Below are 25,926 nucleotides of genomic sequence, written 5' to 3' on the forward strand. Positions count from 1 at the left end.
TTTTGCTGATAACGGCAGAATGCATTCTCCGACTAACTTTGTTAGTCGCAAGTGTTACAATCCGGTAATAAAGAACAAAGAACCCTGATTTCGACTCAGTCTGGTGTTTGTCTCACTCATTCATGAACAAAGCAGACCTAACACTTCCCAGTAAAATTGGGATTGCTCTTTGAGCAAGCGTATACTCAATTGGCCTCCTATATCATATTAGTACTATCAACATTGTTTCTTAATAATTAGGTATTCAATTTCTCTCTGCTTCCAAGCCTTTTTTGCACCTTGAAATTTTATTCTTTCATGAATTTCCTGAAATGGATTTTGCTAATTCAAATCTTTTTAATTGCATACGCATGGTCTCCTGAAAAGTTACCAAGTTCTGTTATGTCTCATCTCCATCAAGATTTCCACTTTACATCAGCAAAACCACACAACAATGCTGACATATTATTGAGCCACAAAATGTGTGCTTTTTAATTCTAATTCCATTCTTCCAATTAATGCCACTTGATTGTTTCTATAACTCTGTCTTGACCTGTTGAAGCTTTAAGCACTGGAATTCTATCAAAACACCTACCTCTCAGCTTTAAGATGCTCCTTGCAATGGATTTAAATTCTGTTGAACTTGCCTGATACTGGTGAACTTGGAGAAGTGAGACGTGAATGATAGGACAGTGAAACAAAGAACTTTCCTGAATATATGCACATTACATACACGTGCGCTTTGAATTGGAAGGGGATTCACAAGTTCAAGGGGAAGGAGGAGGCCATTTGGCTCAGAGTCTTTTCCGTGATTCTACACTAAGCTGAATTATGCTCACACCAAGTTCCAATTTCCATCCTTTTCCCCCATATCCCTTGATACCCTTACTAATGAGGTACTTATCCATTTCCTGTTTAAATATTCCCAGTGATCTGGCCTCCACTGCTTTGTGGGGTAGTGAGTTCCACAGACCCATGAAAGAAGTTCTTTCTCCTCAATTCTAATTGGACAACTTCCAATTTTAAGACTGACCTCCCCCCCACCCCCCCCCCCCCCCCCAGCTGTCCTCGATTCACCCATCAAGGGAAACACCTTATCAGCATTCACTCTATCAAAACCTTTCAATATTCAAACTCTCTCTTTGAAATCACCCTCATTCTCCTATACTCCCAACAAATACAACCTATGAGCTGTAAAACGTTCCCCATACACCAGCCCCTGCATAGCATTAGTCTTCACTACCAATCCCACCTGGGCATTAACTTTTAGATAACTCTGCACAAGGGCGCCGTAGTCTCTTTGCACCTCCAAGGACTGAATTTTCTCCCTATCCAAATAGTACTCTGCCTGTTTATTTCCACTGCCAAAATGGAGAACCGAACACTTCTCAACATTGTACTTTAGCTGCTGTATTTTTGTCCCGTCTTCCAATCTGTCTTATATCCTTCTGCAATTTAACAGCTTCAACATTTCCTGCTCCACCACCTATCTTGGTGTAATCTGAAAATTTGGCCACAAAACCAACAGTCCAAATCATTAATATAAATTGTAAACAACAACGGACCCAAGACCAATCCCTGCGGAGCTCCACTTGTTACAGGCAGCCAACCTGAACGGGATCCCTTAATTTCAGTCCTTTGCTTTCTGCCTATCAACCAATTTCCTATCCAGTCTAATAGTATCACTGTAATTCCATAGACTTTGATCTTATTTATCACCCTAGCATGTAGCACCTTATTGAAAGCCTTTTTGAAAATCCAAATATACAACATCCACAGCCTCCCCTTTGTCTATCCTACCTGAGATTTCTTCAAAAAACTCTTAATAGGTTAGTCAGGCATGATCTACCCTTTAAAAAACCATGCTGACTAGGACCAATCCTGTCATGCATTTCCAGGTATTTCATAACTTCATCCTTGAGGATTGACTCTAATGTTTTCCCAACCACCAATGTCAGACTTGTAGGCCTATAGATTCCTTTTTTCTTTTTCCCACCTTCTTGTACAATGGAACCATATTTGCAACCTTCCAATCCCCTGGAACCATACCAGAGTCTATTGATTTCTGGAAGATTGTCACCAATGGATCTACAATCTCCATAGGCACCTCTTACAAAACCTGTGGGTGTACCTTGTCCGGTCCAGGAGATTTATCTATCTCTAATCCATTCAATTTACCTAGCACAATTTCACTATTAATCTTAACTGTATCCAACTCTACTCCCCGAAGCCTCTGTCTAATGTCCTCCACAGTGAATACAGATGTAAAATATTTAATTCTTCTGCCATATCTTTGTAACCCATGATAATTTCCCCAGCATAGTTTTCTATTGGTCCTGTGCCAACGTGTCTCTCTTTTATTTATATATTTAAAAAAGCTTAGTATCTTTTTCAATATTGTTTGCCAATTTCCTTTCTTAATTCATCTTTTCCTTTCTTTCTGTAAGTTAGGTTAAGTTGATAGTATTAAGTTAAAGTTTGATCCTGTTTTTATCTTTAAAGAAAATTAAAAGTAACTTTTGTTTAAGTAACTATTGTCCTGATGAATTTCTATTGCTGCTGGGTTTTGGAATCCTCTGAGCTCGTAACAAGTGGGGGATCGTCTGTTTCGGATTGATATATTTGGAGTTTTGGGATCTTGAACTTTTGGAGTCCTCTGGGCTCGTAAGAATAGTATGCATTTAAAACAGGGCTTTTATGTTCTCTTTGTGTCCTATGATTAATTAATTCTCCTTCCCTTCCCATGCCCATTGAATGTCAGCATCTTGCTGTTTTAAGATAATTTTGTGCTATCTTGATTTGATTCTTTGAAATTTAAAGTGAAAAATTGACTTGCTTGCAAATTGAATCTCAACTGATGTCATTCTGCATGCTAACAAATTTATCAAGTGGTTTTCCATACATTAACTCTAGGTTTGTTTCCAAGAAATTAACTTCAAAAACCAATTCCTACTGAAATTATGGACAACACTCTTCCTCATTTTGTACATACACATGTTGTTTTTCCTCCCCATGGCATTTGCAGTGTCGGCATCCACATGGAAGGAATAATGAGATGCGTATTTTTTAACACTGCTCTCAATGTAAAGGGCACTGGCTTTTACATAATCAAAAATAATGAACAGCCCTCAACAGAATCTATACAAGCCAAGGACTATGTGACCTCAACTATATATTAGAAGTGCTATATGAATGATACACATTCTGTCCCAAGCCATTGCACTTCCGATCAACTTGTCCATTAAGATCTGCAGGAGGAATGTTATTTTTCCATTTGGAATCTTGAGAAGCCATTGAGTCATTTGGTTGTCCAAATGCTAGTGTGAGGCTAAATTATTAGTGTTTTTAAATCAAGGGATATGGGGTTTACAGACTGGAGCTGGGATTTAGTTGTCAATCCTTTACTGCCCTTGATATGGTGGTGGTGAGCTGCTGCATTGATTTTGGAATGATTGGAATTTGGACTCTGCAATCTTAGCAAAAATTTTGAAATTTACATCTACTTTGAGAATTCTACATTTGGAACTTTTAATAGACCCCACATTTTGAGATGATAACAATCTACTTGTATTGCAATGAATTGTGTAGTTTTGTTTAAATTGACAACTTTTCAAAAAAATTAAGATATACAAAGGTGGTATCAATTGAAGTGTTTTTCGCCTATTGTAGTTATGATTAGATTTTTTTTGTTTCATACTTTGTGCTATAGAGCACTTGAAAAGATCAATGAATGTTTAAAATATAAAAATATTTGGTAAATTTCTGAAATTAACTCCATTCTTTTTAGCTGCAAGTTATTCAGTGCATTGATGTTGCTGAGCAAGCCTTGACTGCTCTGGAAATGTTATCTCGAAGACATAGTAAAGCCATACTACAAGCTGTAAGTACAGTTTTTGGTAGACTGAGGAAGAGGTTACTATTCTTTAAATTACTTTCTGTCCCTTGATGATGATAAAGCTTGGCTGTAGATAGTCTAAGCCTGGCCCAAATAAATTAGCTGAGGTGGCAGATTGCAGGAAGGGAACATCAAATTTTGTACTCATTTGATAATCTGGGAGAATGCAGCCAACATGGGAAGGTGGTGGATGCCATATTGTATGTGCAGCTGGTTTTCTTGCTACCCTTTTCCCTTTGTGACTAACTATCTCCCTTACTTTTTAAGGTTAAGTGGGAAATTGACACAAGGCAGTGGATCAAAATTCAAACCAAGCCCAAACCTTGGCATTCACATGCGAATCATATTAAATGCTGGATGGCTCAATTTTTGTAAATTTCAATTTAAGCGAGAATAGGACAATGAATGAATTATTGAGCAACTGTTAGAAATCAATAATTGAGATCACTGAATTAACCCATCCAAATACAGTAAAACACCTGGTATCTGGCATGTATAGGAATTGGTAGATGCTGGATAAGTGTATTTTCAGATTGCTTGATCATTAATCTTGCAATGCCTAACTAATACACCTGTATTAAGAATAAACAGTTTAAAAGACAAAAATCTACATTGTACTTATACTGAACAAATTTCACTTGCCTGAATATATAAATCATAAAGCATTTTACTTTTTTAATCATATTCTTCAGAAACATTTAACTATTGCTGCATTTGCAGGTTCCTCCACAGAGCTGTGAGAAAGACTAACAATAACATTATAATTAAGTTTAAACCCCCCCCCCCCCCCCCTTCCAAGCTTACAGATAAAGCCTCTGGCTGTGGTGACTCTTGCTAAGCAGGGATAAGGAAACACAGAAAGAGTCACCCTAACAGCAAGTGACATCAACCTGGGCGACGCCATTGCTGTTTCTCAAAATTTTATTCAACCAGCTATTACAAGCAAAGCACAACCAAAGCACTCTGCTAGCTGAATATTTGCTCCCATTTTCACCAAAGTTTTTGTTATAATATTAAACTAGCATTTTTTAACCTATTATTTTATTTTTATTTATTTTAATTTTTAATTTATTTTCCTTTAGTTTTTTAGCTAGTTGTTTAAGTTCCGGATATCAGGGGTTTTACTGTAGTAAGATTAGAAAGCTGCACCCAAATGGAAATCCAAGATGCTAGCATTAGTGTTCTGATTTGTTTTCAACCTGCAGCAAATACTTATTGTATTTGGAAATGTTTCCCAAAAGGAATCAATGGGATCAACCCATGACAATATTTTGGTATTTAAAATATAATTAATAAAAGTGAGGCAAGTTAATGCCACAAATTTTTATGCATTTTCAAAATGGGATTTTGTCTCCCAACTTGACCACTCAAATTGATCTGTAGAACTAGATTTAATTCAGTTTTTACTTAGAACTTCAATCTTATCCTTGTTTGTCTACCAGCAATCTGCAATAGATTCACTTTTCTTTTAATATGTATAAAGCTAGAGTAAATGTGATTCTACAGTTAAATTTGTGAAATGTGCTTTTAATTTCTCTTCTAACTCTCTCCTAACGCAACACTTTGTTTTAAAGGGAGGATTGGCTGATTGCTTGCTGTACTTGGAGTTCTTCAGTATCAACGCACAGCGAAATGCTTTGGCTATTGCAGCAAACTGTTGCCAAAGTATAACTCCTGATGAATTTCACTTTGTTGCCGATTCATTGCCTTTATTAACCCAGAGACTGACCCATCAGGTATTGGAGAAAAATTTTCTTTGTGATCATGCAAAATATTAATTATATTTATTATTTTGAAGTGTAAAATTATGTCTGAAACCAAGCGACATTTTGTTTTGTCAGCCAGAAGCTCCATATTTAATTTCTTACAGCTACTGGACAAACTAACATTCTAATATTTTTGAGTGGTTTAGACACCTGTTCCTTCTTTCCTCCTTCCACCACCAATTATTTTAGACTCCAGCATTGCTTCCAGAAAATCGATAATTCTAGACTTGGAGCACATGGGATTTGTAGTTATTGTGGTTTGGTGCAAGGCCAATTGCAAGTCACACATCAGAGTATAGCTCCAGTAATCTTTCGAAACTTGGGTTATAATAGGGGATTTTTAAATGCCTTTTAATTATAATCAGAGTCGCATTCAACTCATTTTCTGAAAATTCCTAATTGATGCCACCATGAAGGTGTCTGTTTTAAGTGCTTCCTGTTCAGAAATATCAACTGGCCTAAAAAGAGCTTTACTCTAAAATTAACTGATTAGAACTTTAAAATATATTTTAACTTGGTGTTTTTATAACACTATAATTCATGTGTAGAAAGGTCTTTAATACAGTTGAATATAAAAGTATAGGAGCTTTCTTGGTTAGTCTTGGCAAATTTAACATTTGTGAGCGCTAAAAATGTCTACATTAGGCGATGTGCTATTTTTATCTATCTAATATAATGGGATATTGTTTACCAAAGAATTCCTTGCATGATTACATTTGGGTACCGTATATTTCGGCATATATCAACCAGCAGCTAGGCCGACCCTTTTTTTTAAGCCTCATTTTAATGGTTTTATGTTATATCTGGGGTATAAGTTGACCTCCATTTTTGGGCTGTCCAGGCTTCCCAGGAATAACCAAAAAAATTTTTAAAAAACCCCAATCACAAGTAATAAAGCTGTAATTAAAAAAAAACACATCTGTCTGCCAGGCAGCAGCAGCCACGGCCACCTCAGGGTCCCAGGTAGGAGCGGTTATGGCAGCGCTCAGTGATGGGGGAGGAGTCAGGGAGTGCCAGCGGTGGGGAGGTGCTTCCAGCATTGACTTGTATGCCAAATCAAAGTCAATCTGCTTTTTGGTGAACTTAAGGTCTCAAGTATATCTGGCATACAAGTTGACCCCACCCCCCACCCCGAGATTTTTTTAGGGTTTCACGACTCGTCTTGAATGCCGCAATATACTGTAGTTAAATCTTTCATCAATCTAAAATGCATAATGTGAGAGAAAAATGCTGTAGTCATTTTGGGAACAAACTTTATGAAAAGAATAGAAACCTTAACATGCAGATTTTTGAACTCTATCCTAATTTTGAATGAAGTTAGAAACTTATTTACTGTACAAGTATATCTACGCTAATGAGCATTTCCTACAGTTATAGTTATTAGATAGATATTTTGTGTAGTTCCCTCGTGATTTGTGTAATGGACAGTTTGCAGGAAGTTGGTTGATTATTTCTAGCTTCTCAGTTCTCGGTTCATCCAACTACATATTTTTAACAGTACTTATGACCACATAACCACCAGGATGCTATTGAAACAATTTACATTTTTCCTTTTTAGAGAAGGAAATTTCTTCCCTTTTGTGGCAAAGGTTTGACATAGCAGATCACTGTTATTTGCAAGTCATGATGTTGGTAAAATAAAACTAGACTGAGCATCTGGCATTATCTTGGCCGCACTTGAGGTCACAGTCAGCAGAACTTAAAGGCATTTAGCCAAATTGTGTAGGTTGTCCACTTGCCTAAATTGCTACAGCCAATCCCCCCCACCCCCATCATAAACTTTAGAATCCATGAAGTCTCTGTGTTCAATCAGAGACTTTTGCTGATTACCATCTAACATCTGCATGTCTCAGTTGATGAAACATTTCTTTCCCCATGTAAAATACAGCTTGGCAAAAGCTGTGTGAAGAAAAGCTTTGATTATCAAAACTACTTGGTAATGGCACTGAAGATAGAGCCCAAAAGTTGCCAGTAGCAGATGTCAAAAGTGCAAGCACCAGGAAATTCACTTTGACGTTCCCATTGCAAATCCATTTGTCCATAAATTGTGCTGGAGAGCTCTATGAAGTCTTAATTATTTTTGTATTGAGGGCTCATCCATCAGATTGTGTAGAGCACTATGTGAAATTGCATTCAGAGCCACTACATGTATCTGCACCAAATTCTGATGCATTCTTACTGCATTATCTCCAGCATTTAACTTCATCTTCTGCCCATTTCTTTTTCAAAGAGCGTAATTAACTTTCACTTCCAAAATGAACTGGGTATACTGATGAATTTAGTTCAACATCTGTAGAACAGCAACAGTCACACTTAAAAAGGAGGTGCAAACTAATCCCCATGCATGTTAAATGTCAGAAGCTATATGCTTTATCGAAACAAGTTCAAAGCTCACTATTTAAAGGTGCAACCATTCACAATTTAAAAAAAAATTGCGAGAAGGGATTGCATTAACATATCCTCCATTATGGGAGACACATGCAAAAATAAGATTAAAGCATTTACAGCAGGAAGTCGGTTTATCCCATTTAATAATGGAGCAGCAAGATAGTGGATGGTGTATGATCATGAATATTTTGACTATGCATCTGCTTTTTCACAAATTATCTATTTTTAATCACACAAAATTTGTTTCAGAATTAAAAATGACTTTAACCTTAATCGGCCGATTGAAAATATTCTACCACTTTTTTTGCTTGTAAAAATGCTTGCAAATTTGACTAGTCTTTTGTTCAAAGTTCAAATTTATCACATGACATCATACAACCCTGAGATTCTTTTTTTCCTGCAGGCCAAGCAGTATTTTTACTTATCGGTAGTTATCAACTGTAACAGGTTTTCTATTAATACAAATATACTGGAAACCGTATCTTATGAGGAGTTAACTTCTCAATTCTCCAAGTTGTTCTCCCATAATAAATCAGTAATCTCACTCACCCAAGTCTTTTGACTTTTATAAATCTATACTCTCCACTTGAATGAGTGCAACTCCAAGAAGATTGGCACACTGGACAAAACAGTCCACATGTTTGTCACAATCTCATATCACCTTGAATGATGACTTTCTCCATTGGTGTACATGAAAACATAAAGTTCATAATGTGGAAGATTGTGATACTGCCAGCCCCATTATATGGAGGTTATCTGTATTGTTGCTCCAGTAAATCTACAAGATATAATGCACTTTGTCAAAGCTACTGCTTTAGCACAGCCTGCAGCCTTGGCTAACTGGAAGGTCAAAGATTGGAGCACAGTCAAAGTTGCGTACTAAGATCTCTTGAAAATATTGTTGCTGTATTAGAATCATGAAATTAGTTTCCCAACACTGGAGTACCAATATTGTAAAAGGAGTCTACACTTCATAACCATATGTTCAAGAACAAGTAGCTTTTTATAAGTGCTGAAAGCTGGGTGAATGAAACATTTTTGAGAAAAGTTTGAAATGATCTCTAAAGGATTCTCACTTTTTCTGTAATTCCTTGTGAAATTTTGAGTCTGAGTTTTGAACTAATTAAAAATAAAACTCATCAAATGTAATAAAGCATTTTGTTTCTTGTTAGGATAAGAAATCTGTTGAAAGTACTTGCCTGTGTTTTGCTCGACTGGTGGACAACTTCCAGCATGAAGAGGTAAGACATCTTAATTATGACTTTTTACCAGGAATGTTGTTTCAGATAATGCTTTGAGAATTATCAGCTGTCATATCAAATTTTAATTTTGAGTAATAATTCAACAGGGAAGATGATCCTATTAGATTATCTACAGCATCATTGACCAATGAGTGTTTGAGAAGTGCAGAAATTGACATTTTGAAGTACTGATTTTTAAAAAAACTTGTTTACTATGGAGCTGAGACTTGATAAACTTGTTCAGTAGCCTGAAAATCTTCATTGAATCCACCTAAATTGTACACTTCGTGTTGCTTTGCTGTTGTCTCCCCAGCTGGAGAATCTAGTCAGGTGTGGCTCTCTCAAAGTAGATAAATTAGGCTTGAGGTCAGGATAAATTTGAGCATCACTGTTAAGTTTTTATATTTTTCTACCCTATATAGCAATTAATAATGTTATTTGAGATATTCACATTTGAATTGAGTGAATGACTGGGTTGGCTGATCAGACAGTAAGTTTTTGTGTATGAATGTATAATCAGCCACAATATTGTTGAATGGTAGATTCGACTTCATGGTATAAGTGGCCAGTTCAGATTTTGTTCATCAGGAGGTTTCTGACATCTAAATTGTTCATGAAGCTTGTACTGAAAAAAAATCACTTGAATTAGTGTGAATGACACTTGACTTATCTAATTAAGTAAATATTTGAATTTTATCATTTTAGCTAAAGTACAAGAACTTAAAAAAAAAAAAAAAATGCTGGAATGACTTGGTGGTTCAAACAGCATTTATGGAAGCAGAGGTGTCAGTTTTGGATTGATGTCCTGCCAGGACATAGAAGGCTAGGGAGTGGTTGAGATAGGGGCTGATTGATGATTGGTAGAACTAGAATGGGCAGATGGTCTCAGCTAGAGGCAGAAGGTAATGGGAGAGGTGAGGAAAAGAAAAAAAAAGGTGAATGGGGGCGTATGTGGGAGGAGGGAACTGTGGGCTACCTGAAATTGGAAAATTCAACTTTCATGCAGTTAGGTTGTCATCTACCCCAGAATAGGAGATGCTGTTCTTCCAATTTGGCTTCCATTGCAATAGAGGAGACTGAGGGTAGACAGGTTCGTGTTGGAGTGGGAAGGAGAGTTGAAATGACAAGCAACTGGAATTGCGACGGCAGTTGCAGGCATGGGTGCTCCAAAAAGCAGTTGTGTAACCTATGTCTGGTTTCATCAAAGTAGAGAAGACCACATTTGTAGCAAAGAACACTATAGACTAGGTTGAAAGATGCATATGAATATCTGTCTCATCTAGAAAGGTTGTTTGGCTGTTTGACAGTGGTGCGTTGTTGAGGATAGAGATGTTACACTGCCTACATTTGCAAGGGAAGGTGCCAGTGGAAAGGAGGAGGCGGTGTGGTCCCTGTAGAAAACCAAGATGGGGAAGGGAAGATGTGTGGTTGTCAGATCTTGGATCTGGTGGAAATAGGGGATGAAGCAGGAATTTGGAGGCTGGTGGGCTGAAAGGTGAGAACAAAATGAACTTCTGTTTAGTTTGCAGAGAATGGAGATTAGAGTATTCGTGCGGAAGGTAGAGAAAATGCATGAGAGGGTTATAACTATAGCAGAGAAGATGTTTACAAGGAGAATATTTCAAAATCACTAATGTTGGAGGAGAATGCTTCACAGAGGGCAGATGGAGAAATTGATGAAAAAGATGGGATCCATAGAGGAGACAGGGTGGAAAGAGGTATGGTGAATCAGAATTTATTGTCATGAACATGTCACAAAATTTGTTTTGTGGCAGCATCTCAGTGCAAACATTTATATAAACTACCTTGCAAGATGAATAAAAATAGTGCAAGTAAGGCAGTGTTTGTGGTTCATTGAGGAATCTGATGGCAGAGGAATCTGTGCCATTGAGTCCTCGTCTTAAAACTGTACCTTTTTCCCCCAATGGTAGCAGAGTGAAGAGGGCATGGCCTGAATGGTGGGGGTTGTTGAGGATAGAGGCTTTCTGAAGACACTGCCTCTTGTTGATGTCTTCGACGGAGTGAAGTCTGTGACATTGCAGGCTGATCTAACAACCCTCTAGAGTTTTTTTCTTGTTCAGAGCGTTGACACCTCAGTACCTGACAGCAATACAACCAACAGAATGCTCTCCACGGTACACCTGTAGAAGTTTTCGAGAGTCTTCGGTGACATACCGAATCTCCTCAAACTCCTCACAAAGTAAAGTTTCTGGCAAGCTTCCTTCATGACTGCATAGACTTGGAGGCTCCAGGACGGATCCTCTGAGATGATTACACCCAGAAATTAGAAGTTCCTGACCCTCTCAGCTGCTGAGCCCTTGATGAGGGCTGGTTCATGTTCTCCTGACTTCCTTTTGAAGTCCACAATAGTTGTCTCTTCTTCCAGAAAATGGTGTTGAAGATTATCCATGTGAATCTGAGGGCAGGTTGCAAGTTGGTGGGAAAGGCCCTGAAATGGATAAGTTGTGCACAAGTGCAGGAAGCAAAGAAAGAACTGCAGGGAGAATGGAGTGCCAGAATAGATATAAAGCAAGTCCTATTCCAGGTAGCCAGCTAAATGTATGGCAATGGCCTATTCTCATGGCTACCTCTGATCTGTGGTAAGTGGGAGAAATCAAAAGACTTGGTAGGGGGCAATTTTTGTCAAATATATTCCTGGATGGGGGGGCTGAGTCTTCAAGAAAGAAGTGGAGAGCATTGAGACACGTGGGGGATGGAGATGAATTGATGTCATGAGAAGATGAGTCATTTGGGACCAGGAAATTGGAAGTCTGTGAAATGCTGGTGGGTGTGATATATTCCAAATGTAAAAAGGCCCTAGACAAGAGACAGTGGAATCCAGGCATAAAGGAGTTGGTTTAATGGGGCAAGAGCAAGCAGAAATAATAGGTCTACCAGGGCAGTAATGTTTCAAGATATTACAAAGAGCTGGAAGTGGGCACTGTAAAGTTGGAGCACTATGAAGTTGGAGGCTATGGAGAGTTATCACAATGTCAACAGATTTGTAATGGTTGGGGGAAATGGTGGTCTGATATTAATTAATGAATCATAGTCCAGAGTAAGTGTCAGAAAGCTAGCCTAAACACAGTTGAGGTCACTGCACCAGACTAGCTTGACGCCTTCCTTGTCTATGTTTAATGACATGGTCAAGGTTGATCGAAAGTGAATGGAATGATGCACACCTAGAAGGGAGTGAGGTTGAAGTTAATGAAAGGAATGGAAGTGGTGGTCATTGCCACTGGCATTTGGTAATGAAAATTGAGGTTGAAGGCCAGAAAGGGGAATTCTGGTGGAGAGGGAGTACTGGAGATGGGACAGCCAGGAGGGGTTGGTGAGTATTCATTGCTGAAGAAATGGCCATAGATGGAGTTGAAGGAGCACCTCAGCATTGTTGAAGCTGTGGAACTTCAAGGGTAGGTGCATAGGGGTACAAAGATGTCAGGGAGGTAGAGGAACTGTTATCCAGCTTGAAATTCTGGTAAACAAAAGTGGCTCAGGATGCTGGAAATTTGGACTATTATTAAATTTTGATATGGCACATTCTCTCAAACAGAATTTGCTGAATAGAACCTGTGGTCTTCGTTTTGATATTCTGAAGGTCTCTGGGTTGGAAGCTGTTAACTAAGTTTTAAAAACTGGAAGTAAACTTTATTTCTAAACAAAATAGAAACCAAATACTATGAATTTGAATCAATATTTTGTTTGGGATATTTATCTTCAATATTTTCTGACCATTTGATTATCTAAATCAGTTGTTCCCAAACCTTTTGGTGCTGCTGCCCCTTGGTCTTCAGGCTACATCCCGACCGCCCTCTCCCCTCCCCCATACAATGGTGCTGGGGAGTTTAGAAGTGGCTCTGAGCGGAGTGGGCGGGGGGGGGGTAGTGGTGGCGCTGAGAATGCGGGTGGTGATGCCAGTACAACATGACAGCCACCGAGACCAACTCTCGTGAGAACATCTGGTCGCCATTTATTTTGCTCACTACTGCCACCCCAAATCTGGCCAGAAAATTACTGTGCTGGCTTCTTCATTAAACTTTATAGCAGAATAATTCATAAAAAGATTGAAGGTTCAGAGCATCCGTTTTTCCTCCACCGCCCCTTGGATCTTTTCTCCTCCCACAGCAGGGCAGCAGCACTCATTCTTCTAAATTGAAGCTTAAAATGGTTGCTACTGCTTGGATGTGTTTCTGTGTCCTTGGTGTTTCCTTTCTATTATTGATGTAAAAGATGTAGAATACCCATTCAGTAGAAAAAGCCACAGCTGAGAGAATATTGAGATAGAAACTGCTTTTGTTACTTTCTCTGTGAGCTCTTCCATGGAAAATAACCATGGATTATTGTTTTAAACCCCAGTCTTCCCTGCTGCAGAAGCAGTTGTCTGTTTGGAACATCTTCAGAAGAATTCTTCTCTTATGGTGCCAAGAATGTAGTCCACAAGAGGGCAGACTAAAACCATAAAATCTTCAAATTACACAATTTCTTAAACAAGGCACTGACAACTGATTATTTGCCAAAATGTAGGGAGTGAGAAATGAGCCTATCTACTATTCTAAGCGCACATGTATGTAATGTTGTTTTCACTGTCTAATCATTCATTTTTCACTTCTTTAAGTTCACTGGTATCAGGCAATCTTCCATACTGTGCACAGAATTAAACGTTTATTATATTCACCAGCTCTGATCCTTTAACTTGTTACTGCTCAGGAAGGTCTTGGTTGGTTTCTGAGAGATACTCGTTGTTCGTTGGACATACACAAACTGATCTCCTTCAATTAGCAACTGAAGTATATAAAATGAAGGACAAGTGGGAAAAAGATTTGTCTATCACTTTGTCCTGGGAGGAATGGTTGAATATGTGTGTTGATAGTGTAACAAAATTAATTAATGTGCAATATAGTTTGGTTAATTATTTTTTTACATCAATTGTATTTAACCCCTGAGAAGTTGAAGAAATACTGTTTTAGTTCATCAGACTTGTGTTTTAGATGCGGAGAACAGACAGGTACTTTTTTTTACATTCAGTATGGACATGTACAAAAAACCCTTTCTGGGAAAAAATTAAAGTTTTAGAGATTTATTTAAAATTGATTTGCAACTTGATCCATTGGTATGTTTATTGGGTTATATGAATACATTAATGACAGGACTGAGGTTGGATAAATCTCAACTTGCATTTATACATTGAGAGTTGGCTGTAGCAAGAAAATGTATGGCTATTACATGGAAAAATGATGTTGAATTGAATATACAAAGATGGCATAATGGATTACAATTGTGTCTGTATTTGTGTAATAATGATCCTTTTTTTGTTTAAATGTGGAGTTTATATTTGGAATGTATGGGTTTGGATATTAAATAAGTGATTTTTAAAATTAAAAAAAAAACCTGGTATTAATGTTTTTTTTTTAGCTCTGAGGGGAGGTGGGTGGGATGGGATAATTTAGGTGGGAGATGGGGGAAGAGAGGGGGTAGTAAGGGATTTTATTTTGTTGTTGGAACATTTTATATGTACGTGTTTTGTAAAAGATAAATAAAATTTTCAAAAAAAATTCAGCATAATATCAGTTTGTAAATTAAATCAGAAAACATTTCTGTTGGCATCACATGTACACTGACCTTTGGTAGTTTTATAAGCAAGAGTTGATCTAATAAATGATGTACTTTTAGTTGCCCACTTTTTCTTTCTTGCATGATAGCATTTCAAAAAGGTTAATGTAGAATATAACAGCATAGAAACTGGCCCATTGGTCCTCCATGTCTGTAACACTAATCACCTCTACTTGCATGTGGTCCATATCCCTGTTTTATTCGTGTTTGTACATGTCTAAATCCTTTTAAAAGTTATTAACCTGCTTTTACCACCTTTGTGGCACATGCTACTCTAAACAGAACAACTTGTATTGCATCTCATTTAAACCTTTCCTGATCACCTTGAACATATACCCTTTTCCACGATAGGAAACTTGGAGAAAGGTTCTGACTATCCTATATACATTCCTCCGTAATTTTGTACACTTCTCAAGTCTCCTCTTGGCCTTTAGTGTTCCAGAGAAAACAATCCAACTTTGTCCATCCTTTGAGCTAATACACTCAAATCCAGGTTACAACTTCCTCAACTGCTCAAAATGTTGGTACTGGCATATTTATAACGCGAGCAGTTCTGGTTGCCTTGCCTGAGGAAGAACATTTAAACTGGAAAGGGTGCGTGAAAAGATTCACGAGGATGCCACTGGGAAAGGAGACGTTTGGATACAAGAAGCCAAATAGGCAAATACTTGTTTCCTTGGAGTGTTGGAGGCTGATGGGTGACCTTAGGTGAACAAAATCATGAAGAGTATGGATAATATGAACAGTCCTTTTCCCAGCAATGGGGCATCTAAAACTTGAAGGCATATATTGAATGTGAAGGGAAAAAGATTTATAATGAATCTGAGGATTAACACCTACCCCCCCACCACCCCATAGATGTGGCTGAGAAAATGGTTGAGGCATGTACAATTGCGAAATTTAAGATAGTTGAACAGGTATGTGGTTGGGTAAGGTTTAGTGATTCAGATGAAAGTAGTGGACACAGTCCAGAACATGACAGACAAAACCCTCCCCACTAGCGAGATCTATAGAGAACGTTGCCGCCAGAGAGCAACAGCAATCATCAAGGATCCATATACCCAGTATACACTTTGCTCTTGATACTACCATCAGCAAAGAGGTATAGGTACCACAAAACTCACACCACCAGCTTCAGGAACAGCTGCTACCTCTCCACCTTCAGACTCCTCAACAAGAACTCAATCAGGGACTTATTTAAGAACTTTTTTTGCACTTTATTGATTTTTTAAAATGATTCTCTCTATATTGCTCATTGTTTACATTTATTATTTGTTTAGTTATTTTATTTGTATGAATACACTGTATACAGTCTTTTTTTTGCACTACCAATAAGTGGTAATTCTGCCTCGTGCACAGAAAAGAGAATCTCGTGTGTGTACTCTGACAATAAATTGAAAATCCTCAATATTGATGGTTTTTGTAGGTATTATATTGGGTAACACTTGAAGATTGTTGAATTTGTTTTGGTATTAGGACAGAAGTTATTAGCATTTTGGTGGGAAGCCACCTTTCTAGCCATCCAAGCTTGATATGATCTTAATTTTTCTGGGATTAAATATTCACAAATAGGAACCAGGAAAGAAATTCAAATTTTGAGAGCTTTGATATGCTAAGTTTTCTTAGAGCTCACACAACCTACATAATTCAAGAAACGAGGTTATTTGTGGATGTTAATTAGAAAGACAGATGAATTTATTGACATTGACTAGGTTGGTGAGTCAAATGCAGGACACCCTCAGTTAAATAATTTCGGGAATAGACCAATCCTTGCATTTGACAAATTTGGATGAATTTCATGCTGTCTTGCTCTTGGATGGCACAATAGCTAAATTTCTCCAAGATTAAATAATTTGTTTCTTCACATCTAAAAATGCATTTGAATTTGATGAATCACTTTTTAGATGCTAGGATATCATCCATTGGTTGAAACAATTGATAAATTTATTTTTTGTTCGTAATTTCATAAGAAATTAATAAAATGCATAGTTGCAAAATCTCATCTGGTGCATACAAATTTGAAAGCAAGTGTTGAAGTGTCTTTTCATAATTACCATATGTTGACATTTGTAGAGAAATTATTCTGTTGGTATGTTGATCTTGTGGACAGAGAGGCGATTATAGACTAATAAGTGTTTGATCCTTGTGTTTGAAGTGCCTGTATACCTAATATAGTGAGGATATCCTTAATGGAGTGATTTTTTTTCTATTAATAGAACCTGCTTCAGCAGGTAGCATCCCGGGATTTGCTGACAAATATACAGCAGCTCTTGGTGGTGACTCCCCCAATCCTCAGCTCTGGCATGTTTATAATGGTGGTCCGCATGTTCTCCTTGATGTGTTCAAACTGTCCTACCCTGGCTGTGCAGCTTATGAAGCAAAGTGAGTATAGTTTTTATTGACTTGTTGGGAGCAAATGATCAATCTTCACGTGTAGAATTTATTCAGTAATGACACCTTAACAATTGTAAGGTAAAACATCATGAGATGGGAATGTGTAAGGAGTTACCCTGTACAGGGCTGTAACAAGAAGGGGAGGTGTCCTTGTACTCCTGTTAGGTAAAACATCATGAGATGGGAATGTGCAGGGCTGTAACAAGATGTGAATGCATCCTTGTACTTACAAGAGAGACATTGATGGATTGAGAGGCAGGAAGCTAGCAGGGAAAGGATAGCAACAGTTTTAGTCATTGGACAAGTAATGATATGATGATGTTCTAAGCACATATCCAAGGGTATAAAAAATCACCATTTTGCTGATAACGGCAGAATGCATTCTCCGACTAACATGGTTAGTCGCAAGTGTTACAATCCGGTAATAAAGAACAAAGAACCCTGATTTCGACTCAGCCTGGTGTTTGTCTCACTCATTCATGAACAAAGCAGACCTAACACAATGGAACTCTTTATAAGCCGATGCAACATGGGATGTATTTAAAATTAGCTTCCAGCTTATGTTGTGAAGGGTCCAAGAGCTGATTTGAGAGTTTTCATGTGATGCTGTATTCAAAAACAGTAAAAGTTTTGTTTCCTCTGTCTCCAGTCATTTGAGATGATTTGGTTTGAAATTGCATCTTGAACTTCAGAACAGCCTTTCAAACTATTCAGATATGAAGATAGACGTCTTTAGGCAACGTGCCATAGTTTAAACCAGTGGTTTTCAAACTTTTTCTATCCACTCACACACCACCTTAAGTAAATCCCCATGCCATAGGTGCTCTGACTAGTAAGGGATTACTTAGTGGTATGTGAGTGCAAAGAAAGTTTGAAAAAACCACTGTTTTAATTATAGCTAATTGACTTGTTATGCGCACGGTTTCATAATTTCAAAGGAAATGGACCAATAATAATTTTTCTCAAGCAAAATATTTCCATAAAAACTGTGCCTGGAGTAGTGGTTTCAACCTTTTTTTTCCCCACTCACATATCACCTTAGGTTCTCTGTGATTAGTAATGGATTACTTATGGCATGGGGATTACTTAGAGATGTGAGTGCAGAGAAAATGGGTTAAACAGTATTGTCCACCCAAGACTGAATTCGGATGACTTGATAATTTTCAATGGTGAAGCTGATTCATGCTGTTACAAGGTCAGAGCTTCAAAGACAGTGAGAGAATGCTACTGTGAAGTATAAAGTAAAAGGTGATCTTTACTTATCCCCCAGATATTGCAGAAACACTGCGTTTTTTACTTTGTGGAGCTTCAAGTGGCAGCTGTCAAGAGCAAATTGATCTTGTACCGAGAAGTCCACAGGAACTTTATGAGCTTACTTCCCTTATCTGGTAAGATATTCTATCTTAAGGCATTTTGATTTTGTCAACTTTTATTGCCCCATTAAAATTTAATCAATTTCTTCTGCTGAAGAGCTTTTTTTCTAAGCTGGGTGCTTCAATGTACTAAATCACTAATTCACGCCCTTGAAGGATAGATGGTCATTAAATCTTTGGATTGCTGGTTTGCATTTGGCCTTTTACCTTTATATTCTTGGCTCTTTAGCTTTTAAAAAGTATGCACAAACTAGTGCGATTGATGTGACTGTCCATAGAATATAGATGATAAAATACTTAAAAAGATCATTAAAATTACTTTATACTTTTTTAGTGAATTGATGCCCTGTCTACCCAAAGAAGGAATTTTTGCTGTTGATACCATGCTTAAGAAGGGAAGTGCGCAAAATACAGACGGTGCAATATGGCAATGGCGTGATGATCGAGGTCTGTGGCATCCGTACAACCGAATCGATAGTCGCATAATAGAGGTATATTATTTTAGTATATGGTACAACCGAAAGGGGGATGAGGTGGATTGGGAGGGAAGTAAAGTGAATGAAAATCGCAACCTCTTTCTGGTACTACTGTGGTATGAGTTCTGTACCCTGCTGGTTTGAGAAAATTAACATCTCAGACTTTATTTTGGTTTTGTAGTAAAAGTAACCAAGTTATCACCATCAACTTAAGCGTAAATTGCTGAATTTTCCGCAACGCCTTCCAACTCTGCAATTAACCTTCCTTGACTGTTTGGTTCTTGGGCTTTAGAATCCTCTTTCCCATCTATATTGGACCTTCTATACCTAATTTGATAAATAAAAATGCATAATCATCTCTAGTTCTCATGCAAAAATTACTGCCGATGCTGGAATATTGGTTAAAATCAATTAACATTTCAAATCAATTGATCCATACTCTTTTCATCAGTACAGTTAAGGAGATGCATACTATTTGGTTTTGAACATGTAGCTCATGTACAATTCCCACCAAGTTTCAGTGGAATAGCCCATTTTCTGGTTAAATGATTATGGTTATGGTTAGTGACAAATGACTACAAATTCAACTGAATGTTATAAAGTTGAAATCGGTGTAAGTGAAAGACCTTTTAGCAGTTGTTATCAATAAAAATCCCTGTAATTTCTGTCCTGCACTGGAGTTGACTCTTGGAATTTTCAAAATACTTGTGGAATACTGACTTGCCAGTGTTCCTGTACCCCAAGTAACACTTAAAGAAACAATATCCTGGCTCTGAAATTTTTGACTTTTTTTTTCATAAAATCAATTTGAATCCTTTGCAATTCCATTTCAAACTTGCTTTACGTCTTGTTTACCCAATAATTGAAGAAAACCACATAGGATCAAAATGACAATGTTCAGTTGTTTAGCCCTTTTGTGATTGAACTGTATAGAAATGAAGTAAATAATTGACTAACACTCAATTTTTACTTGGAATGGAATTTTTTTTTTACTCACACCTCAGCCCTTAAATGTTCGTTCTGGGAAGCAAAAGACAAATTTAATATCAAAACAATTGAAAGTCCCTAAGATCAAAACATTGTAGGAACAATGAAGTACTCTAGAAGTGTAGTTATTCTACACCTGCAAGAAATTAATCAACCAATTTGTGCATTTAAGGTCCGAAACACCAATTAAATTATGGTCATAATCTTAGTTCAGTTGATTTGGGAGAAAACTGTTGGTAAGGATACCAGGGTATAATTTAAATGAGATTCCATCATTTTTTTTATTTGAATAAAAAAACCTTTCTTTTTAACGCTAGCCTTTATTTTCATTAATAATCTTGCCTTGAAGATGCTGTCCAACGACAGAATTACAGTCTCACTGTATAATACCGGAGTGTCTGTATTTTTGTCCTCCAGTTTCTGGAATACAACTTGAAACCCTTAATTGAATGAATTGAAGTGCTAGTTCTACCTTGTAAGCCCCCAGCTTGTGCCTTTCCCTCACTTGTGGCCATGCTGGCAATTTTTGTGCTTTATTTGTGTTGAATTTAAAAGCCATGACGATTCTGACGAATCACTAATGATGAGTGGCAACCGATCCCAGTTAATTTGTGTTAAGTATTCTCTAGTACACTGTCTAGAACTATTAAGTTGTGTCACTTTGCTGTGATTCATATGCATTCCTGATTCCTGTTAATATATCAGACTCGAAGCACAGCACATCTTTATATGCGCAGGCATGTATATGATTTGCAGTGAGTAGAGAAGTGGGAATGGGATGCAAGCTGAAACTGAAATGCCCTACACATCCTTGTAAGTATTGACCCAAGTACCTTGGACACACTGGCAAGCATTCAGATCTTAGGTCTGCAATAATCTTTTTTGTATGCTTTGACAGTCTGTTCACATTGTTCACAGGCAGCCCATCAAGTGGGTGAGGATGAAATAAGCTTGTCAACATTGGGTCGAGTTTATACTATTGACTTTAACTCTATGCAGCAGATCAATGAGGACACTGGGACAGCCCGTGCTATTCAGAGAAAACCCAATCCATTGGCCAACACGAATACTGGTGAGTACTTGTGAATAAACCTGAAAGCTCTGACTGTGATGGAGGTATTTAAGGTTTTGAAAGTATATTTGTATCAACTTGAATCTTTTTAGTAGCTGAAGGTGACACAAGATGAATGAAAATTGATTGATTTTTTTTTAAAAAAGACTGGCTGATACTCAGTAGCCCACCACTTTTCATTCAAGGACCAGAGAGATTTGAATCCGCCACTTTGATTTGGAATCATGGTCGATGACTAATATTTTTCTCGTACTATTTGTTTTTTTAAAAGCCTTAAATTTTTGGCGAACTGAGGAAGTATTAAATTAAAATAATGGAATTATGCACCAAAGGGTGCTATTCAAATCCTTGCCACTTTTTGGAAGGGGGGCAGGGGATATTTTTTTTCTCCTTTGTCTCTTGATTGCAATCCCTTAATTATTGGGTAAAGCTTCTAATACCCTTAATACATGACTTTGTGAAGACCTCCATGGAATCTGCTGGAATAGGGTCATTTGTTACTTGTATTGCAGTCCTTCATACCTGGAATTATTCTGTAAATATTTTTCCAAAACCTTGGATTTTCAAGAGTTTGCCTTGAATTGATGGCTGTATTGCTCCAACCGGATTGCTGTTTTATCCAGCATTTTCTAAGGTCAATATGATCGAAATGAACAACACCACTTGTGATGTTTTGTATATATTGCATTCTGAATGTTTAATCCTGTTGAATATTTTCCACTTCTGCATTTTATCTATGTCGGTTAAAATTGGAATATGTTGCTTAATATTGCTCTAAAGAAATTAGTATTGAATCTGATTTCTACACGTACCTTATTTTAATGTCTTCAATATTTGCTCAGGGAATGAGGAAACACTTAAAATGTTAAGGATTTATTTGGCTTTATTTCTATCCTGGGTAATTCAAAGTTGTCTATTGGTCTCCTCCCACTTTGCCATTTGGTGCTTTCCAGAACAACATCTGTGCCTTTTCATTAACATTGCTGTCAGACCAAGTTGTACAGACAGATCAAAGTAAGATGAAGATTTTTTTCCCCCCAGTAAGAACCAATTTTATCAGCTGAATTCAATTGTGTACATTGGCGTTGATTTGTAGAGTTTACTGGTTTGTACATGAGTAACACTCCTGTCGTAATAAATTAAATCAACATCCCTTACGTGCTTTGCATTTATGTAACTTGTATGTAGCTTCATAACATTTTTCAGATCAATTGTTAAATCTAAAACTGAATTTAAGCAACTCTTGGTCCCATAAGCCACAAATTTGAGATGAGGTTTTCAGCAAAAGATCCAATTAAGGATGTTATGAAATGCAGGAAATGTGGCAAACCGTTGTATCCAGAGCAGCAAAGTTGAGGAAAAGCTGTATAATCATCATACAAGGTCAATTCGGGACAGAGGGCTGTGTTCTGCACTGACTTTGTATTTCTGAAAGCAAGTTGCGTAGTAAAGGAAATGTGCAGAGTGCAAGACCAAATTCACAATTCATTGAAGCAAATATCAAGTTGAACCTTCTGTTTCACACGTTGGGCTAAAAGCGATGATTGATGGTTTGGGAATAGGTTACCATTTTTACTTTAAATTCTCACCATGATGGGCCTTATTCAGTAAAGTAATCGACTTGTTATAAATGTTGATCCAAACATAGAAGCTGTCAGAAAAACCTGATGTTTGATTTTTTTTTATTGCTTAGGTGGTCACTCTGAACCCAGGAAGGATGATGCACGTGCTCAGCTAATGAGGGAGGATCCAGACCTGGCTAAATGCTTTATAAAGACATTGTTTGGTGTGTTATATGAAGTGTATAGTTCGTCAGCTGGACCTGCTGTCAGACACAAGTGCCTTAGAGCAATTCTTAGAATAATTTATTTTGCTGATGCCGAACTTCTAAAGGACGTTCTAAAAAATCATTCTGTGTCCAGGTGGGTATTGATTATAAAAACTTTTTGAACTTTGCTCAAATGTACAGTTTATTCTGTTGAACAATTAAGAGTTGAATATTGAACATGTGTGAAAAGGCTACTTGTGTTGGGTTTTATGATCCTAATAAAAGCAGGAGGGCCAGTAGCTAGAGCTGCTCCACCAGCTGAGTTCCTCCAGTAGATTGTTTAGAGTCAAAGGATGTAATTCTAAATGGCTAACCTACCAGAGGTGACATAACTTAAGGAAAATATGCAAGTCAAAAAATGACATCTGCAGACACAGGAAATATCAAATACAAGCGTTGAGAGCCTCCTCCCAGGTGAAGCAGCATCTGTAGAAAGAAGTAGTGAATGTGTTCAGTCTCTTTCTTCCTGAAGAAATTCAGTGCTTAAAATGGATCATTAAGTTTTCATGATTGTGAAATAGCAAAAGGTTGGCATGAACATAATGGGTTTAATATGTGTGCTATTTCATTCTGTTCAATAAAGACATTGTACTATGTGAAGTCTATAATTTGTCAGTTGTCATTCTGTCTCCCCACTTGATTTCAAAGTTGATCAAATAAGATCTGAATTGTTGATCAAATTGCATCTTCCTGGTGGCATTTAAATGATAAATTATGCCTTGGAGATTAATAGAATTCTTTGTGTGTGAATATTTTATCCCTCCCCCACCCTCCAAGACTTCATGTTGATGAGATCAATTTGATACATGAAGTTTTATCCTTGGAATAATTAATAGGAAAGTTTCAATCCATCTCACTTTAGATCTTACAACTCCTGTTGTTAAATTGTAAGGATGTAAATGTAACTAATTAACTTGAAGAATATTTGAATATGTGCATGCCAAAAACAGCCTTAATGAAGCTACAGCTTAAGCTGCAATAAGTGACTTAATGCTGCCTGGATTGCAGCATCTAGAATCCGGAGAAAGATTGAGTAGACTGGGACTTTATTCATTGGGGTGTAGAAGGTTGAGAGTGGATTTGATAGAGGTATTTAAAATTATGAAGGGAATAGATAGAGTGGTAGAGGAGATGGGAACAAGGGGTCATAAGTTGAAGGTTAGGGGGCAAGTAATATAAGAGGATGCTTCTTCACTCAGAGTGGTGGCTGAGTGGAATGACCTTCCGGAAGATGTAGTTGCGGCAGGGTCAATTCTGTCATTCAAGGTTAGATGAGTACCTGGATGTGAGGGGGTTGGAGGGTTATGGGCAGGGTGTAGGTAGGTGGAACTAGTTGAGTTTCACATAAATCGGTGCGGACTAGAAGGGCCGATTATGGCCTGTTTCCGTACTCTAATTATATGGTTATGGTTGTATAAAATTATAAAATGCGGGCTTTTCTTTTAGTGTAAATTTAGAATTGTTTGTCAAATATTAATTTTAAACTGCCTTCAATTTTATTACCACTCTGTGGTATTAGTCCCACGTGGACCCATTGTACATGTAAAAAAAAATGTGTTTCGAATTTAAAACTCGTTTCGATGATCATTTTCAATGCAGCTTTTTCTGTGTTTTTTTATAATCAACATGGACTGATGATGTCTGTTTCTTTCTCCATTCCTATGACCCAAATCAACAGCCACATCGCTTCCATGTTATCAAGTCAAGATTTCAAGATCGTAGTAGGAGCACTTCAGATGGCCGAGATTTTAATGCAGAAGTTACCCGATATTTTCAGCGTTTACTTCAGAAGAGAAGGTTCAAAAACAAATATTTCTTCTTGTGGGATTTATTCCTGCAACTAATTCTGATAAATCTTATTTCTTTGCTTAAACACAATATTGAATTTCTAATCTTTTTTAAAGTTTGGCATTTTTAGATGAAGTATAAAATATTAAATACATTTTTTCATTTTGGTCAAAGGTGTAATGCATCAAGTGAAAAATTTAGCAGAGTCTGAGACTCTACTGACCAGCCCTCCTAAGGCCTGCAGTAGTGGAATAGGAAGTCTGGGCACAACAGCTACAATTAGTACAGCTACAGCTGCAAGCAATACCATCCCTGATCTTGGATCCTCCAGCTTCCAAAGTATGGATGACTCTTTGGATTTAAGCCCCCAGGGGTAAGTTTGCTTTTTTTTTCTCCATTAAAATAGCAATACATTCTTGCACTTGAATCAAGTTAGATCAATAAAGGTTCTATTTATTAATTTTTTGGGCAAATTAAAAATGTGTGCTTTCAATTATAAATAACCACTTGAAGCCTCATTATTTCTATGTTAAGTCAAGGCAGTTGCAACAGAAAAGCTTCAAGAGTATACCTTTGGTGGGCATTACAGGCATCACAAACCTCAAGTGCAATTAGTTGTTTTAATAGACACTTCAAAAATGATTCCACTACAAAATTGTTTTAAATTTGTGTTCAAGTAAACATGCTTCATAGACATGAAATTCTGCTGAAATGTAATAATATTTATAATTATAGGTGATGGTAGCTGAACTGCAAAAGTGAAATAAATGACCTGGTAATAGGTGTTACTGATATTGATTAAGAAAAATGGTATTTCTGAACCACTAATGAAACCTGTACCTTCAGGTTATGTTTAGTTCCTTGTTACGGAGGTACTAACATTTATTTCTAATGTATAACAAGCTATTTTGATCAATGACGCAAAAGATTAGACGTGGAAGTTACACTTTTAACTTGCTGACTGTCAGACAAACGTAAGACTTAAATTTGAGGGCAAATCCACATTTTAAAAAAAACACTGAAGCATATCAGGGCCGTAGCAAATCTTTATAGTTCTATCCCTCTTGGTTTGGATATTCGATTAAAAATGTTTGCCATTTGGATGGCCATATTATCTAGTGTGCACAAG

At 37.2% G+C, this 25,926-nt stretch overlaps 1 protein-coding gene across 8 annotated transcripts in view; it reads left to right on the plus strand.

Moving 5' to 3' along the window:
• Nucleotides 1-25,926, plus strand: part of trip12 (thyroid hormone receptor interactor 12) — a 121,223-nt gene that overhangs the window by 50,052 nt on the left and 45,245 nt on the right. For 4 of the 8 annotated variants that reach the window (XM_069897335.1, XM_069897334.1, XM_069897338.1 and 1 more), the window contains 10 exons: nucleotides 3,767-3,859; nucleotides 5,449-5,610; nucleotides 9,201-9,269; nucleotides 17,096-17,261; nucleotides 18,544-18,661; nucleotides 18,981-19,137; nucleotides 21,028-21,181; nucleotides 22,875-23,103; nucleotides 24,688-24,806; nucleotides 24,972-25,170. In XM_069897335.1, coding sequence (XP_069753436.1) covers nucleotides 3,767-3,859; nucleotides 5,449-5,610; nucleotides 9,201-9,269; nucleotides 17,096-17,261; nucleotides 18,544-18,661; nucleotides 18,981-19,137; nucleotides 21,028-21,181; nucleotides 22,875-23,103; nucleotides 24,688-24,806; nucleotides 24,972-25,170 — 1,466 coding nt within the window. Of the gene's footprint in view, nucleotides 1-3,766; nucleotides 3,860-5,448; nucleotides 5,611-9,200; nucleotides 9,270-13,625; nucleotides 14,630-17,095; nucleotides 17,262-18,543; nucleotides 18,662-18,980; nucleotides 19,138-20,814; nucleotides 20,923-21,027; nucleotides 21,182-22,874; nucleotides 23,104-24,687; nucleotides 24,807-24,971; nucleotides 25,171-25,926 lie in introns of those variants that run through there. The other 4 variants (XM_069897336.1, XM_069897337.1, XR_011344336.1 and 1 more) reach the window with 4 other exon arrangements.

The sequence above is a fragment of the Narcine bancroftii genome, chromosome 9 (assembly GCF_036971445.1).
Source record: "Narcine bancroftii isolate sNarBan1 chromosome 9, sNarBan1.hap1, whole genome shotgun sequence".
Taxonomy (NCBI): domain Eukaryota; kingdom Metazoa; phylum Chordata; class Chondrichthyes; order Torpediniformes; family Narcinidae; genus Narcine; species Narcine bancroftii.